Raw genomic sequence first — 15,035 nt, forward strand, 5'->3', positions numbered from 1 at the left:
TCAGTCACTCTGATCAACGCCTACTCACCAAATGTCAGACTTTGAATCGTATCCCTGGTGATTCAAGACTTCAGGGCTCATATAGTATGGAGTCCCGGTGAAAGTTGTTGCCAGGTCACTGGATCCCATCAGAAGGCAAGAAACCCCAAAATCCCCTGGAAACATTTGGAATAAATAATAAAATAAACAACATATGTGCTAGGGTGCTATGTATATTATAAAATAATTGTATCATGTTAAATGGCAATTTGAGCTGTGTAAACACATCCATAATGCATTTTTGTACTTTAGCAAAGAGTCATAATTAGGATTTACCATCACTGCATATTTTGTTTTAATTATTTTCATTAAAATCTGTAGGTCTCAGGAAAGGAAATAGAATGTTTATAGAAATTAAAAACAGTACAAAAAAGTTTTATAGCCAACAGTTAGTGCAGCAGTTTATAAAACAAAGAGAGACAGTACAGTTACCATATAATTCAAGACTAGAGAATAAGGAGTGCCCCAATCGTGAGAGCATGCAATCAAAAGGGAAGGACAAGTGTTAAAAAATGTAGTAACTGTGTGGGGATGGGTTGTACGACAAAGATAAAACTTTAGGGCCAGATTCACGTAGTCCGGGCGCAGCGTAACGTAACCGATTTAGGTTACACCGCCGCAAATTTTCTGTCTAAGTGCCCGATCCACAAAGCACTTACCTGGAAATTTGCAGCGGTGTATCCTAAATCCGTCCGGCGCAAGGCAGGCCAATTCAAATGGGGCGGGTACCATTTAAATTAGGCGCGCTCCCGCGCCGGACGTACTGCGCATGCTCCGGATGCAAATTTCCCGACGTGGTTTGCGCGAAATTACGACGCGCCGACATTTGGTGAATCGCGACTTGAAAAAAAGACTTGCGCCAGGAAAAAAAAATGTAAAAAAAAATCAAAAGCGACGCGGGAAAGACGGGTATACTTTTACATGGTGTAGTAATTTTGCCCTCTCTTTGCGATGGCAAACTAACACTTGCGGCGACGTAACGACGGGAAAAAGTTTAGTGGATCGCCGGAACTGCTAATTTGCATACCCGACGCTGGTTTACGACGCAAACTCCCCCCAGCGGCGGCCGCGGTACTGCATCCTAAGATCCGACAGTGTAAAGCTATTACACCTGTCGGATCTAAGGGATATCTATGCATAACTGATTCTATGAATCAGTCGCATAGATAGAAATAGGGATACGACGGCGTATCAGCAGATACGCCGTCGTATCCCTTTTGTGAATCTCGCCCTTAGTTGGTAGAGGTGAGAAAGGCTTCCCTGAAGTGAGGGGTTTTCAGGGATTGCCTAAACACAGATAGGGGTTGATTTTCTAAAGGCAAATAGACTGTGCACTTTTGGAGCAGTGGCTCTGCTGACTGACTTCCATCATCCAATCATATGCAAGCAAATATTATTTATTTCCCCCTTGCATGTTGTTGAGTATTCTTTGTAAAGTAAAGCTTTACCTCATTTACTAAGCTCTGAAGCAACTACACTTGAGATGAACAGTCCATTTGTCTTTAGTAAATGAACCCAATAGAGTAGGATACAGTCGTAAATGTTGAGGTAGGGAGTTTAACAAGATGGTAGAGGCTTTGGAGTAGTCCTAGGGACAAGCACTGGAAGAGGTAAGAAAAGAGCTAGAGAGCAGGAGGTCTTGGCGAGACCAAACTGTTTGGTGATACTTTGAGAGGAGGTTGGTAATTTAGCTGGGGGCAGAGTGGTGTATGGCTCTGAATGTTGTTCACAGTACTTTGATTTTTATTTATTAGGGATTGGAAGCAAGTGGAGGCATTTGTAGACAATAATGGTGGACACTGAGAGCCGGTTCACACTGGGGCGACTCAGCCGCCTGACGAGTCACGTCCCATTCTATGCAATAGAACCGTTCTAATAGGAGCGACGCAAATCGCTCCGACTTAGAAAAAGGTTCTTGTACGACTTCGGGGGCGGCTCGGGGCGACCTGCATTGACTTCTATACAGAGGTCGTTTTTCAGGTCACCTCTGAAGTCGTCTTCAGGACGCCTTTCTGAGTCGCCCCCGAAGTCATGCTGCCTAAGTGTGAACCGCTCTAAGCATTTGGTATGGTGGATGAGTCCAGCAGTAGCATTAATAATATACTAAAGGAGGGATAGCCTGTTTAATGGTAGGGCAATGAGAAGGGAGTTGCAATATTCAAGGCCAGAGATAACAAATTAGTAAATTAATAGTTTGGAAGTGGCATTGGTTAAAAAGGGGCATATTTGGAAATGTTACAGAAGTGAAGGTGAAAAGATTTGGACAATGATTGGATGTGAGGCTGAAAGGAGGGGTTAGAGGAGAAATGCACACTAGGCACAAAGAAAACTGAAGACCATCCCCCTTGAGGCTATAACCCCTCCCACCTTACACCTGCTCAGTTGTAATGAGCAGCACAAAAAAGAATGATAGCATAGGTGGGGAGGGCGCTATGTCCTTCAAGGGACACAGCTTGCTGATAATTAGGCAACCTAGGCACAGTCCAAACAAAGGGGCGAGAACACCAAAGCAAACACAGGTGAACCAGCCTAAACAACATACATCTAAAGCAAAAGGAAAACCAAAAGGCATCAAAGAGCCACTTTCAGAACTTGACCAAAACTAGCATCAGCAGAGGCAGATTGATCAGCCATGTGGAACGTAGAAGCAGTCCATTCTCAGGTGGAGCAGAATTTATTGTGAGATGGTGGCCTGCACAACTTGTCAAATCCACCAAAAAATTGTAGATCTGGAAGCCAGAGAACCTATTTTAGGATCTTCTGGAACAAAGAATCTTTTTAAGCAGTAGTTGAGAGGTAAACCCTCAAAACATCCAGGCAATGCAGATAGATCTCTTTGAGGAAAAAAGGTATTGGACACGGGAAAGGTAACACAATATCCGCATTAAGGTAAAAGTCAGAAAGTACTTTGGATAAACAGGAGGTCCTTGGTCTCAAAAAATCCTTGGTCTATGTAAAAGAAACCCATCTGACTGAAGTGATAGCCAAAAGAAAGGCTATCTTACAAGCAGTGGTGGTGCATCCATAGTGGGCGCAGGAGCGCCACCCCCTCTCTTCTTCACCCCCGTCAATCAAAAATAGATAGATTCATGCATTGCACAAATCTTTCTATTGTCACCACTGTCGCCCACTATTCAGGTGTCCGGCCTGGGACTCGGAGGACAGCTTTGACCGAGACAGGTAAGTGCCAGGCAAAACATGGATGACAAGCTTTATTTGATGACTGGTTCATCAACTGGTTAATCAACTGTTTCATACCCTCGGTCAAGCGTTATTGTCAGCAAAAGGGTGTTACCTTTAAAATTATCCTCCTGCTTGATAATGCCTCAGACCACCCCCAACATATTGATGAACTACATCCAGACATAGAAGTAGTGTATCTGCCTAAAAACACAACTGCTATCCTACAACCCATGGATCGGGGTGCAATAGCAACATTCAAGGCCTACTATTTATTTCCATAACACCTTTTCCAAAGCTGTAGTAGCAACTGAAAATGATGAAGTTACCGTTTGTGATTTTTTGAAAGCTTACAACATTTTACACTGCATAAAAAGCATTGCATCAGCTTGGAAGCGAATAACAGAAAAGTGTATGCAGGGTATATGGAAAAAACGCTTAAAGCGGAAACAATGGAAGAAGTACACAGTCAGGGGGTTAGCTGGCGTGTTCTCAAAAGCGAATGCAGCTTTATTATAATTAGAGAGTATGTACCCAAATGTTGAAAGATTCTCTAAAGTGGAAAGGCAGATGAAGGAACTTATGCAATGGTATCGTGACATTTATGATGAAAAAAAGAAAATTACAAAGCAGAGCACCTTAACAGAATTTTTCTTGCAAGCTACCCCTACTAGTTCTATAATTTCCTTGTTGTCTTCTCCCTCATCTACAACTCCTGATGACCCTACTGGTAACTCCAATGATAAAACTGTCTACCCTGCTGGTAACTCCAATGATGACCCTGATGACCCTGCTGGTAACTCCAATTTTGGCACTGATGACCCTGCTGTTAATTTCAATTTGAATTTCAATGATGACACAGATGACCCTGAAGCACTATCACCCTTTGAAAAATTTGATGATTAAAATGTCTACTGTATACATTTACTTTTTGGGCACTATACATCATTGTATCCTGTACAGTACAGTATTTTTGTTGTTTATATTTTTGTGTTCTGTACTTCTGCAAATTAAAACAACATTATTGTATTGGAGTTTTGTGTATAGACCTTTTTTTTCAGAATACAGTACAGTATTTAAGAGTGCTTAAAATATTGATTACTTGTGGCTCCTCATTTAACGACCAATTCGTTTCACAACCTGGTCGCTGGAACAGAACCTGGTCTTTAAGTGAGGAGTACCTATATACAAAACAATTGGGCTAACTTTAGTGGGTTTTCTTTTTTAATACATAAAACAAGCACGTTTAAAAAAATTGCTGCGATAATACCATGTGACATAAAAAGTTGCAATAACCATAATTTTATTCCCTAGGGTCTCTGCTATAAAAACATATATGTTTGGGGGTTCTGAGTAATTTTCTAGCAAATTTTTTTTTTATTTTTACATGTAGGAGCAGAGTGTCAGTGTTGGCCCAGATGGCAAATGGTTAAATGTCTCTGGTAGTTGATGGTTAAAGAAAAGGCAGCAGGCCTTAGGCTGCATTCACACTTCAGCAATTTGAATTGCGGGTAGATTTACAGTGAATCTGCCCACCATTTAAAAGTGCAGATGTGCGAATGACAAATTGGAGGACTCACATTTGAGATGCCATTCATATGAATGACACCTCAAATCTCAGTGTGGGTCTACTGCGATTGTCACATGATGAATTGCACTGCAATCGCGGCAACCCACATTGCGGGAAGCATGTGGCCCAAAAAAGTTTAGGAGCTACTTTTGGGCGACGTGCTTTCCGCGATGCGGGTTGCCGCAATTGCAGTGACAATGGTGGCAGATCCGCAATGCAATTTGAGGTGTCATTTAAATGAATGGCATCTCAAATGCGAGTCCTGCGATTTGTCATTCACACATCAGTGCTTTCAAATCACGGGCAGATTCACGGCAAATCTGCCCACGATTCAAAACGCTGAAGTGTGAATTCAGCCCTAGGGATAAGATTGAATGGATGATAAGAGCTGAAACCCCCATCTACAGCATGGGACCCATATCCAAGAGGCTTCACTGGGACATGGTAATTGACATGAAAATGAACACAGTCCTGTCTTGCAAGGCAAGACTTATATACTAAGGCAATACTGTCACCTTCACTTAGAAATGTGCCAAGTAACCTCCTTTATTTTGTTCCATGGGAATTATCTTGGCCTGTGATCTAATATTTCTCCCATCCATTTGCACATTTAGTTTATTTAGCTGTATTTCAAATTACAAGTGTTACCTATCAGAAGCTAAAACTCTTTGGTGCACATTTTATACACATTTCTCTGTGCTCTATTTCATTTGCTGCTTCACTGACTTATCCATCTGCTAAATTGACTTGCTGAAGGGAGGAACACCAAAACCAATTTCGAACAATTTGATTTCCGTGTGCAAAAATAATTGTACATAGTTACATAAATTTAGCAACAAATAATTTTTAAATACATGATACATGAACACGGGACAACCCAAGACAGAGTCATTGTTATGAGTACATCTTAATTAGGCAACTTCTGTTATCAAGACTGCAGCGTAATAGCGTTATCAGTATTCAGATCATGTGAAATAATGAAAGATTATATTTTGCAGCACAAAAGTCTGGTTTTCCACAATTCATTATAGTCTGTTCTTATCAGTGAAGGTAAATTTAAGTGGACCTAGGCACAGGTTTTAGCTTAAACGTATACTCTAGTCAAAAGACGGATGGAAGGAGATTAGTCTACAAATTATGTATTTTATTTTTGATCCAAGCAGTCTGAACCAATTCACTCCAGACACATAAATCTGATGCAAAAAAAAAAAAAAGCCAATACAAATTCCTTCTTACAGCCAACAATAAAATTTAAGCCTGCTTGGAAAATTTAAATTGAACTGTTGATGTAGGAAGAGAGAGGCAGGGTCCAAATCAATTTCTACTGCCCTTTTGGAGTCCACTCACACCTTTCAGTTCTTGGATGTTGCGTTATAGCACTTGCATTAACGTGCATTGTGTTAAAGCAGCTTATTCATTTGAACAGGTTGCCAACCCAGCAGAGTAGACCAAAAAACAGACATGCACCATTTTAAGCAATGTAGTATGCCAAAATGTACAGTTGTGCTTGACTGTATGCTGTGATATGCGGCAACACATTGTACGTTGTGGTGCTACTGGATGGCACTACAATGCACTAACATTTATATGGTGTTCAATGTAGGTTGCAGTAATGCATGTTCTACTATAGCATAGGAACCCTTAAAGCCGGTTCACACAGGGGCGAGCGACTCGGCAAGAGGATCTGCACACGACTTCAGAGACGACTTGCAAAATTACTTGACTGTATTGAAGTCAATGCAAGTCGCCCTGAAGTCGTCTTAAAGTTGTACAGGAACCTTTTTCTAAGTCGGAGCGACTTGAGTGGCTCCTATTAGAACGGTTCCATAGTACAGAATGGAGCGCGACTTGTCAGGCGGCTAAGTCGCCTGATGAGTCGCCCCTGTGTAAACTGGCTCTGAAGCCTCGTACACACGCTCGGTTTTCTCAGCAAGAACCAGCAAGAATACTGCTGGCATAGCTAAACCGAGCGTGTGAACATGGCTTTCAGGTTTCTCGTCAAGAAAACTGCCCAGAATGTAGACGAGAAAAATAGAGAACATGTTCTCTATTTTCTCGTAGTGAGGTTTTCCTGCCGAGAAACCCGAGAGTATGTATACTTACCTGTCGCCGTGGAAACCCGCGCATGCTCGAAATGACTTTGACGCATGCGCGGTAGCTTCCTAGGCATAGGTAGGGTGCAGCAAGATGGCGGCAACGGCATTGAATGTGACGAGCGCATTCTCGTCGTACGCGATGTAGTCACTGCATTCTTGCCATTCAAAAGAATAGCGGTTGTTTTGAATGGAGTGTCTGTACACTCGGGCAGCAAGAGATTCTTCCCAAGAATCTCGCCAGGAAAAACAACGTATTTTTCCTGACGAGATTCTGGCTTGTGTGTACAGGGCTTAACTGATTGAAGTGTGGGTGCCTGCTGTGCAGGGGGTAAACATAACCCCAAATTAGGCTAAACACAATTAATTTTCTGACTTTAGTCTACTTGTGTTTACTGAATAGTGTTAGTAGCTCAATGGATAAATCCATCTTGTTGACTTTCAAGAAAAATATTTTGAACAAAGGAATGGTTAAAAATGAATGTTTTTGCCATCTCTATGCTATTGGGGAGATCTTTGCGGCACGGTGCATTAATGTGTGGTGTGTTAAAACCTCTTGGTGCCCCCAGGCCGTCGTATGACATCCTTGACTTTGTGCAGAGATATCCTGCAGCTACAGGCATCATTCAGATATCGGCATTATCAGTCGGCGATTCCCTACACCATAAGAATGATCATATCGGCTGTTCGGCCGCTTGATCTTTCTAATGGGCGGCAAAACGGGACCTCGACCCTCCTGCCGCCCTCCAGTGCTTCTACCGCCTCACCACTGCGATCGGTGAGTCGGAGAACGGATCCGGCTTCTGCATTCAAAAAAACGGTGCCGCCTCTCACTGTAAAGAGGTCCTGTCATGTCATATTCCTATTACAAGGGATGTTTACATTCCTTGTAATAGGAGTAAAAGTGATCAACATTAAAAAAAAATTTAAAGTGTCAAAAAAATATAATTTTAAGTAAAGTTTACAATAATTTTTTTTTTAAAGTGCCCCTGTCCCTGTGTGCTTGCAAACTCATACGTAAGTCCCGCTCACATATGAAAACAGTTTTCAAACCACACATGTGAAGTGTCAACGTGAACATTAGAGCAAGAGCAATAATTCTAGCCCTAGACCTCCTCCATAACTCAAAACATAACCAGTAAAAAAAATTAAAGCGTCGTCTATGGGGATTTTTAAGTACCGAAGTTTGGAGCGATTCCAGCGTGTGCAATTTTGAAGTGTGACATGTTAGGTATCTATTTACTTGGCGTAACTTCATCTTTCACATTATGCAAAAAAAAATATTTTTAAGCTTGAAAAATTGCTGCGCAAATACCATGCAAGATAAAAAGTTGCAATGACCGCCACTGTATTCTCCAAGTTCTCTGCTAAAAAAACATATATAAGGTTTGGGGGTTCTATGTAATTTTCTAGCAAAAACATTATGATTTTTACATGTAGGAGTGAAGTGTCAGAATTCGCCTGGATGCGAAGTGGTTAAGATAGACCATTTGAATGGGCTTTCTAATGCCCTGTACACTTGAGCGGTTTTCCCGTTGGAAAAAAAACTGATGTTTTTTCCGACGGAATTCTGCTTAAGCCTGCCTTGCATACACACGGCCACACAAAAGTTTGGTGAACTTTTGACTGCCAAGAACGCGGTGAAGTAAAAGACTACGACGAGCCGAGAAAATTAAGTTCTATGCTTCTGAGCAAGCGTCGATTTGTTTCTGAGCATGCGTCGGAATTATGCGCGTTGGGATTTTTACACATGATCAGAAATTCCGATCAGCTTTTTCCTGACGGGAAAAAAGAGATCCTGCTCTCTATCTTTTTCCAGCAGTTTTTTCGTTAGAAAAAGTCTGATGGAGCACACACGCGGTCAGGATTCCCGACCAAAAGTTCTCATCAGACTTTTTCCAACAGGAAAACCGATCGTATGTACGGGACATAATGCACCAAAACAGCAATGCCTTGACGTGCTAAATGGGGCTTCATTGCAAGTGCAATGATCCAAATGTGTGTTTTTAGCATGAGGTGCTGTGTAAATAAATCTTTATTAAAACTTTTGCAGGAATGTATAAATAACAATTTCCTATGACCAAAAGTCTAAGGCCTTGTACACACGACGAGGAAAAACCTGACAACCCAGAAGTGACTCTGATAGGAGAGAAATGAAGAAGCAGACAGAAGTGCTCCTAATTAAGACAAGTATACACTATAGAGAGAGATGCTTTGTTCATATTTCATATATGAGGCTTACAACCACTTTAAAAAGCCCTGTACACACGATCAGACCTTTGTCCAACCAAAATCACATCGGAATTCCGATTGAATTCCATTGCTGTAAAAGAGAACATGTTCTCAATCTAAACTCAGATGGAATTCATCGGAATTTCCGATGGGGCACACACACGGTAGGAATTTCCGAAGCAAAAAGTCTGTCTTTTTCCATTGGAAATTCCGATCGTGTGTACGGGGCTTAACCACTTAAAGCAGGACACCCCATTCACTAGGAGAAGAAGAAGAAGACGGACCGCGGCTATGGAAGAGGCAAATTAAGGACTTCTGCATAGCAACAGGTATTTCGGGTGAGTATAAAATTATTATTTTTTCCCATTTTTTTTTTTTCAATTTTATTTAGGATTTTTTAGCAACATTTTTTTTCCTGTGTGGAACTCCACTTTAAGGACCTTGACTGTTTTTCAGACTCAGTGTTTACAAGTTTAAAACTGTTTCTTTTTGCTAGAAAATTACATTATAAATAGTTTTTTTCTAACACCCTAGAGAATACAATGGCAGTCATTGCAATACTTTTTGTCACATTGTATTTGCGCAGCGGTCTTACAAGCGCACTTTTTTTGGAAAAAATTCACTTTTTTGAATTAAAAAAATAAGACAACCGTAAAGTTAGCCCAATTTGTTTATATATTGTGAAAGATAACGTTACACCGAGTAAATTGATACCCAACATGTCACGCTTCAAAATTGCCCCCGCTCGTGGAATGGTGTCAAACTTTTACTCTTAAAAAACTCCATAGGCGACGTTTAAAACATTCTATAGGTTGCATCTTTTAAATTACAGAGTGGGTCTAGGGCTAGAATTATTGCTCTCGATCTAACGATTGTGGCGATACCTCACTTGTGTGGTTTGAACACCGTTTTTATATGCGGGCGCTGCTCACTTATGCGTTTGCTTCTGCGCACGAGCTCGTCGGGACGGGGCGCTTTAAAACAAAAAGTTTTGCTTTCTTATTTATTTTACTTGGTTTTATTTCTTTTTACACAGTTAAAAAAAAAAAGGGTCACTTTTATTCCTATTACAAGGAATGTAAACATCCCATACTTTTGAGAAAATTACAAGAAAAAATGTGCCTTTAAGAAGTATGGGCAGAAGTGAAGTTTTGACGCCCCTTCCGCCCTGCTATGGTATGGAGACGGGTGGGGCCATCTTTCCCTCACTCATCTCCATAACCAGCACGGAACAGGACCCGATCACCTCCGCCGCTCCCGACAGCTCCGGTAAGTGGTGGAGGGCGCAGTAGAGCGGTGGGAGGGGGGCCCCTCTCCCACCACCGATAATGGTGATCTCGTGGCGAATCTGCCGCACAGACCACCATTATCGACTACAGGACTGCTCACGGAAAAGATGGATATCTCGGTTGTGGCAGCAGCTGCTGGCGTTACCGAGATATCCATCTCTAAAGTGCCCACACATATGTACTTGAGCCGGTCCTTAAAGTGGTTGTAAACCCACTATTTGGACTTTTACCTACAGGTAAGCCTACAACAAGGCTTACCTGTAGGTAAGGAGAATATCTCCTAAACCTGCACGGTTTAGGAGATATTACCCCCGCAATGCGGGCGGCGCATGCGCAGGGGGGACTCCACGGCTGAAGGACCGGCATCGCCGGACCCTGCCGATTTTAAATCTCCCGCGCGCACGCGCGGGAGTGACGTCATCGCCGCTCCAGCCAATCACAGCGCTGGAGCGGCGATACCCGGAAGACACGCCGGAGCAAGATGACATCCTGCTCGGCGTGGACCAGGTAAGTGGTACACACCTCGTTCCGAGGTAAGTATTTCATAATAGGCTAGTATGCGATGCATACTAGCCTATTATGCCTTTTGCATTGCAGGTTTGGGGGAAAAAAAAAAAAGTTTATGCGGTTTACAACCGCTTTAAGTGGTTAAATCACAACATGGCTTGTGTATCAACTATATACTGTATGTTATATTATTTTTCTTTGATATATTTTTTCTACAAAAGTGGAGCTACCCTTTAGCTGTCATGCATTTGACAGCCCTTTAGGAGAATGCTATTCAATGATGCATGAATAGTAAAAAGAAGTGATTAGATCTCTGGACTATGTATACAGAGCTACAAGATGTATGAACTCAAAAACGTAACAAAGGAATTAATTTTAGCATACTTGTGGCACAGACTGAAACAGATTCTGGGGAAATGGAGCTCAGATGTTGTTTGGCTGATGTGTATGTTAAAAGCTAAAACTGTTATGTGTGTGGCATAATTACTTGGCTCATGAGAAGCAATGTAATTAATTTCCAAGCTGATGTAAACTATACCTCTGATACATCTTTGTTCTGAGCAGTATGTAGAGATGTGGCAGTTTAGAAATGAACTATCATAACTTAATTATGTGGAGATTATTTTTCATGTGGAGACTATTTATACTTACTCGGATATAGAATTTAATAATGAGCTTCGTGAAAAATACACATTTGCAAGATTATCAGCAAAAATACCCACTGCATGTTTAAAGGGATTGTAAACCTGGTCCTCCTCTTCTGGGGTCCCTCAGTGGCGCTGGTGGCGCCTCCCCGCATCAAGTGTCCGGCTGGCTGCTTACTGCAGATCATGCCTTTCCCTCTCTTCCCCGTGTCCCCCTCCCTACATTTTTCTTCCCCATCCACTTGTCGGCGGGGCCATTCACCTTGCACATGGGGGTACCTTTCACAATGTATGCTCTCACCAATATCCAGAACCAGGTGGGGTCGCGTTCATGTGGAAATGAAACATTATGGCGGAACCCCAGCTGAGAGATGAGCTGTACACTGTGTGCAGTAGTTAAACATGCAGAGTTCCTCTGTGAAATGTGCTGTTTAAAGATATTAAACACCTTCCTAGTTGTGTGTTGCATTTAGGAGAGACACCGCTAAGCCCGTGCCCTCTCTACCAGTCCATTTTACCTCTACCACCTCACTCCGAGTGACAGAATGGGGTCCCACAATGTACATAGCGCAGACCTCATCCATGGAATTAACTCCTTCAATTCTCACGTACCATGTGGCTAGGTACATCCAGATCACTCAACCCACTCATTAACAGAGGACCTGTTGCGTTCGACAGGGACCAGACCTCATGTCCGGCTGCTTTGTATTTTTCACTAGTTACTGGTTGCCCGTGGCAACTGCACTGAAATTCCAACTCTCCTGCCAAGTTAACCTTTTAGTAGTGGCTTTGCTTCATACTCCACATGTGCTTTATTGACCCTGTTCTTCAATACGCCAGAGACCATTATGCACCCCTTCTCGTGGTAGAACAAATAACAGGCACCACATAGTCCAGACTCTAAACTAACTAACCAAGGTGGCTGCCCAGGCATACCTTCAGAGTTGTTAGTCTTTAACTGAAAGTGCCCACCCGAACCCTGGGATCTTGTGGGGTTACATGCTGGCTCTTGGAATCCTGCATTCCATGTACTTGATGTGTTTCCTTTCAAGCTTCCGCCTCCCGAAACCGAACCTTTCCCCTATTTATTTATCACACGGGAAGTCAGTCCAGCCCAAGAACAAAAGCCTAAGGTTCTGGAAGTTATCTCATGCCCAGCCTGGGAAAGCCAACTACATTGCAAATGAAGAAAACCCACGCTGTAGGCAACCTGCCTACACACTCTCTCTTCCTCTGTGCCTCTCTCTCTCCCTTACTTTGTCCTTCTTCCACCCTCTCAAAATCCTTATCTCTTCTTTTCCCCCTCCTTGACATGACTACTGCACTCTATACATTGTGTTGTATGTTACCTACTTCTAAACCCCTGCACACTATACCCTATGTTGTATGTTACATAGCCATGACCCAAATGTTCATTGTCTTAACATTTGCTGGAACAGGCTCTGTATAATCTTCGCAAATTTGCCCACTGTTTGCCGTGCCCCTGTCCCAAGGTGCCCCAGGTCTTTCCTAATCCTAATCATACTCACTTTATGTCACACTGGGCTCCATTCACAGAATTAACTCGCATGAGATATTTAGGTGTCAGGACACATTTTGCCTAAGTATTGCATGCGATCCTGAAACTGTCAATTCACTAGAACTTATGTGCCGTATTTACCGAAAAACACTGAAAACGCTCAGTAAATATCACATGAACCGGGTTAAAATCCATTCACAGAAGAAAATAAATAATTAAATGCATGCGGAAATTGAGTAGTGGTCCAGGCATGTAGCATTTGTGGAACGTGTACTGGTTGTTAAGGAGTGGGTGACCGCCACATCCTTAACAACCGATAAGTCATCAGTAGTTAGCAGGCTTCCCGATGTGAGCTACAGTGTTTGGAAGGGGGAGCATGTGTTCAACACATGAAGGGGATCTGGATCAGTCAGGGGAAATAAAGGAAGTTTTTTTTTCTTTATTGGGCTTGTGCATCCCATTATAAATGGATTTTGTTCTTTCTTAGACTGTAATACAAGAACCTTAAATTGTATTTTACACAGATCATTAAAAAAAGTTTGAGGGAAAAAAAATATTCCAGTACTAACTGCAAAAAATGCATAATTGGCAGCTAAGCCTGAAAGAAATTTATAAGGATGCAAAGCCTATAGGAATCAAAAGATTGTATGCTATGGAAAAGCATAAAGACAAATGAAGGAAGATCCCAAAGAAAAATGTGACTCAGTCAATCGGTTGCACTGAGAGCAGCCACCTTTTGGGTACATCAAATTTTTGTAGCAAAGAACTTAATGGTAAAAAGTTGCTGTTCCATGTGGAGGCAAGCTAAGAAATGCAAGAGAATTCCAGACAGGCCAAGGTGATAACTCAGATGGCAATACAGCAAGGCAAATGGGACAAGATCAGACATAGATAGAGCAAGGGTGTAGCATGTGAGACTGTAGGAGACACGAGTAAGCCAGGCATATAAGAAGCAAATTTTTAATATTGTCAATTATAAGATTAAAGTGTATCTTTAGTCAAATTTTTTTTAGTTTTGGGTAGAAAGTAGAAGGTTTCAGAACCTTAGCCACATCAGCCCCGGAAGGTTTTACTCCCTTAATAACCAGGCCATTTTTTGCAATACGGCACAGAATTATTTTAACTGACAATTGTGCGGTCGTGCGACGCTGTACCCAAATAAAATGTGTGTCCTTTTTTCACACAAATAGAGCTTTCGTTTGGTGGTATTTGATCACCTCTGCAGTTTTTTTTTTTTTTTTTGCACAAAAAGAGTGTAAATTTAGAAAAAAAATAAAGGATTTTTTACTTTCTGCTATAAAACACATCCAATAAAAAAATGTAAAAAATCGAATTTCTTCATCAATTCAGGCCAATATGTATTCTGCTACATATTTTTGATAAAAATTCCCAATAAGCATATATTGATTGGTTTGCGCAAAAGTTATTGCGTCTACAAACTATGGGATATTTTTATGGCATTTTTATTTATTTTTTACTAGTAATGGCGGCCCTCGGTGATTTTTAGTGGGACTGCAACATTGCGGTGGACAAATCGGACACTCAACTGACACTTTTCACACTTTTTTGGGAACCAGTGACGTTATTACAGAGCTAAAAATATAGGGCCAGATTCTCGTAGTTTGGCGTGACTTTGTGCGGGCGTAACGTAACCTATTTACATTACGCCTCCACAAGACGAGCAAGTGCTGTATTCTCAAAGCACTTGCTCCGTAAGTTGCGGCGGCGTAGCGTAAATAGGCCGGCGTAAGCCCATCTAATTTAAATTTGGAACAGGGGGGCGTGTTTTATGTAAATGTTCGGTGGCCCGACATGAATGACGTTTTTTTACGTACGGCGCATGCGCCGTCCGTGGAAATCTCCCAGTGTGCATTGCTCCTAATACGCCGCAAGGACGTATTGGTTTTGACGTGAACGTAAATTACGTCCAGCCTCATTCACGGACGAGTTACGCAAACAACG

The 15,035-nt window shown here is 41.9% G+C and overlaps 1 protein-coding gene across 1 annotated transcript in view; it reads right to left on the reverse strand.

Annotated features, from left to right (window-relative positions):
- Nucleotides 1–15,035, reverse strand: part of NEK11 (NIMA related kinase 11) — a 340,812-nt gene that overhangs the window by 175,649 nt on the left and 150,128 nt on the right. The window contains exon 6 of the mRNA XM_040353041.1: nt 29–155. Within this exon, the coding sequence (XP_040208975.1) occupies nt 29–155 (127 nt within the window). The remainder of the gene's footprint in view (nt 1–28; nt 156–15,035) is intronic.

This window comes from Rana temporaria, chromosome 5 (genome assembly GCF_905171775.1).
Source record: "Rana temporaria chromosome 5, aRanTem1.1, whole genome shotgun sequence".
Classification (NCBI taxonomy): Eukaryota; Metazoa; Chordata; class Amphibia; order Anura; family Ranidae; genus Rana; species Rana temporaria.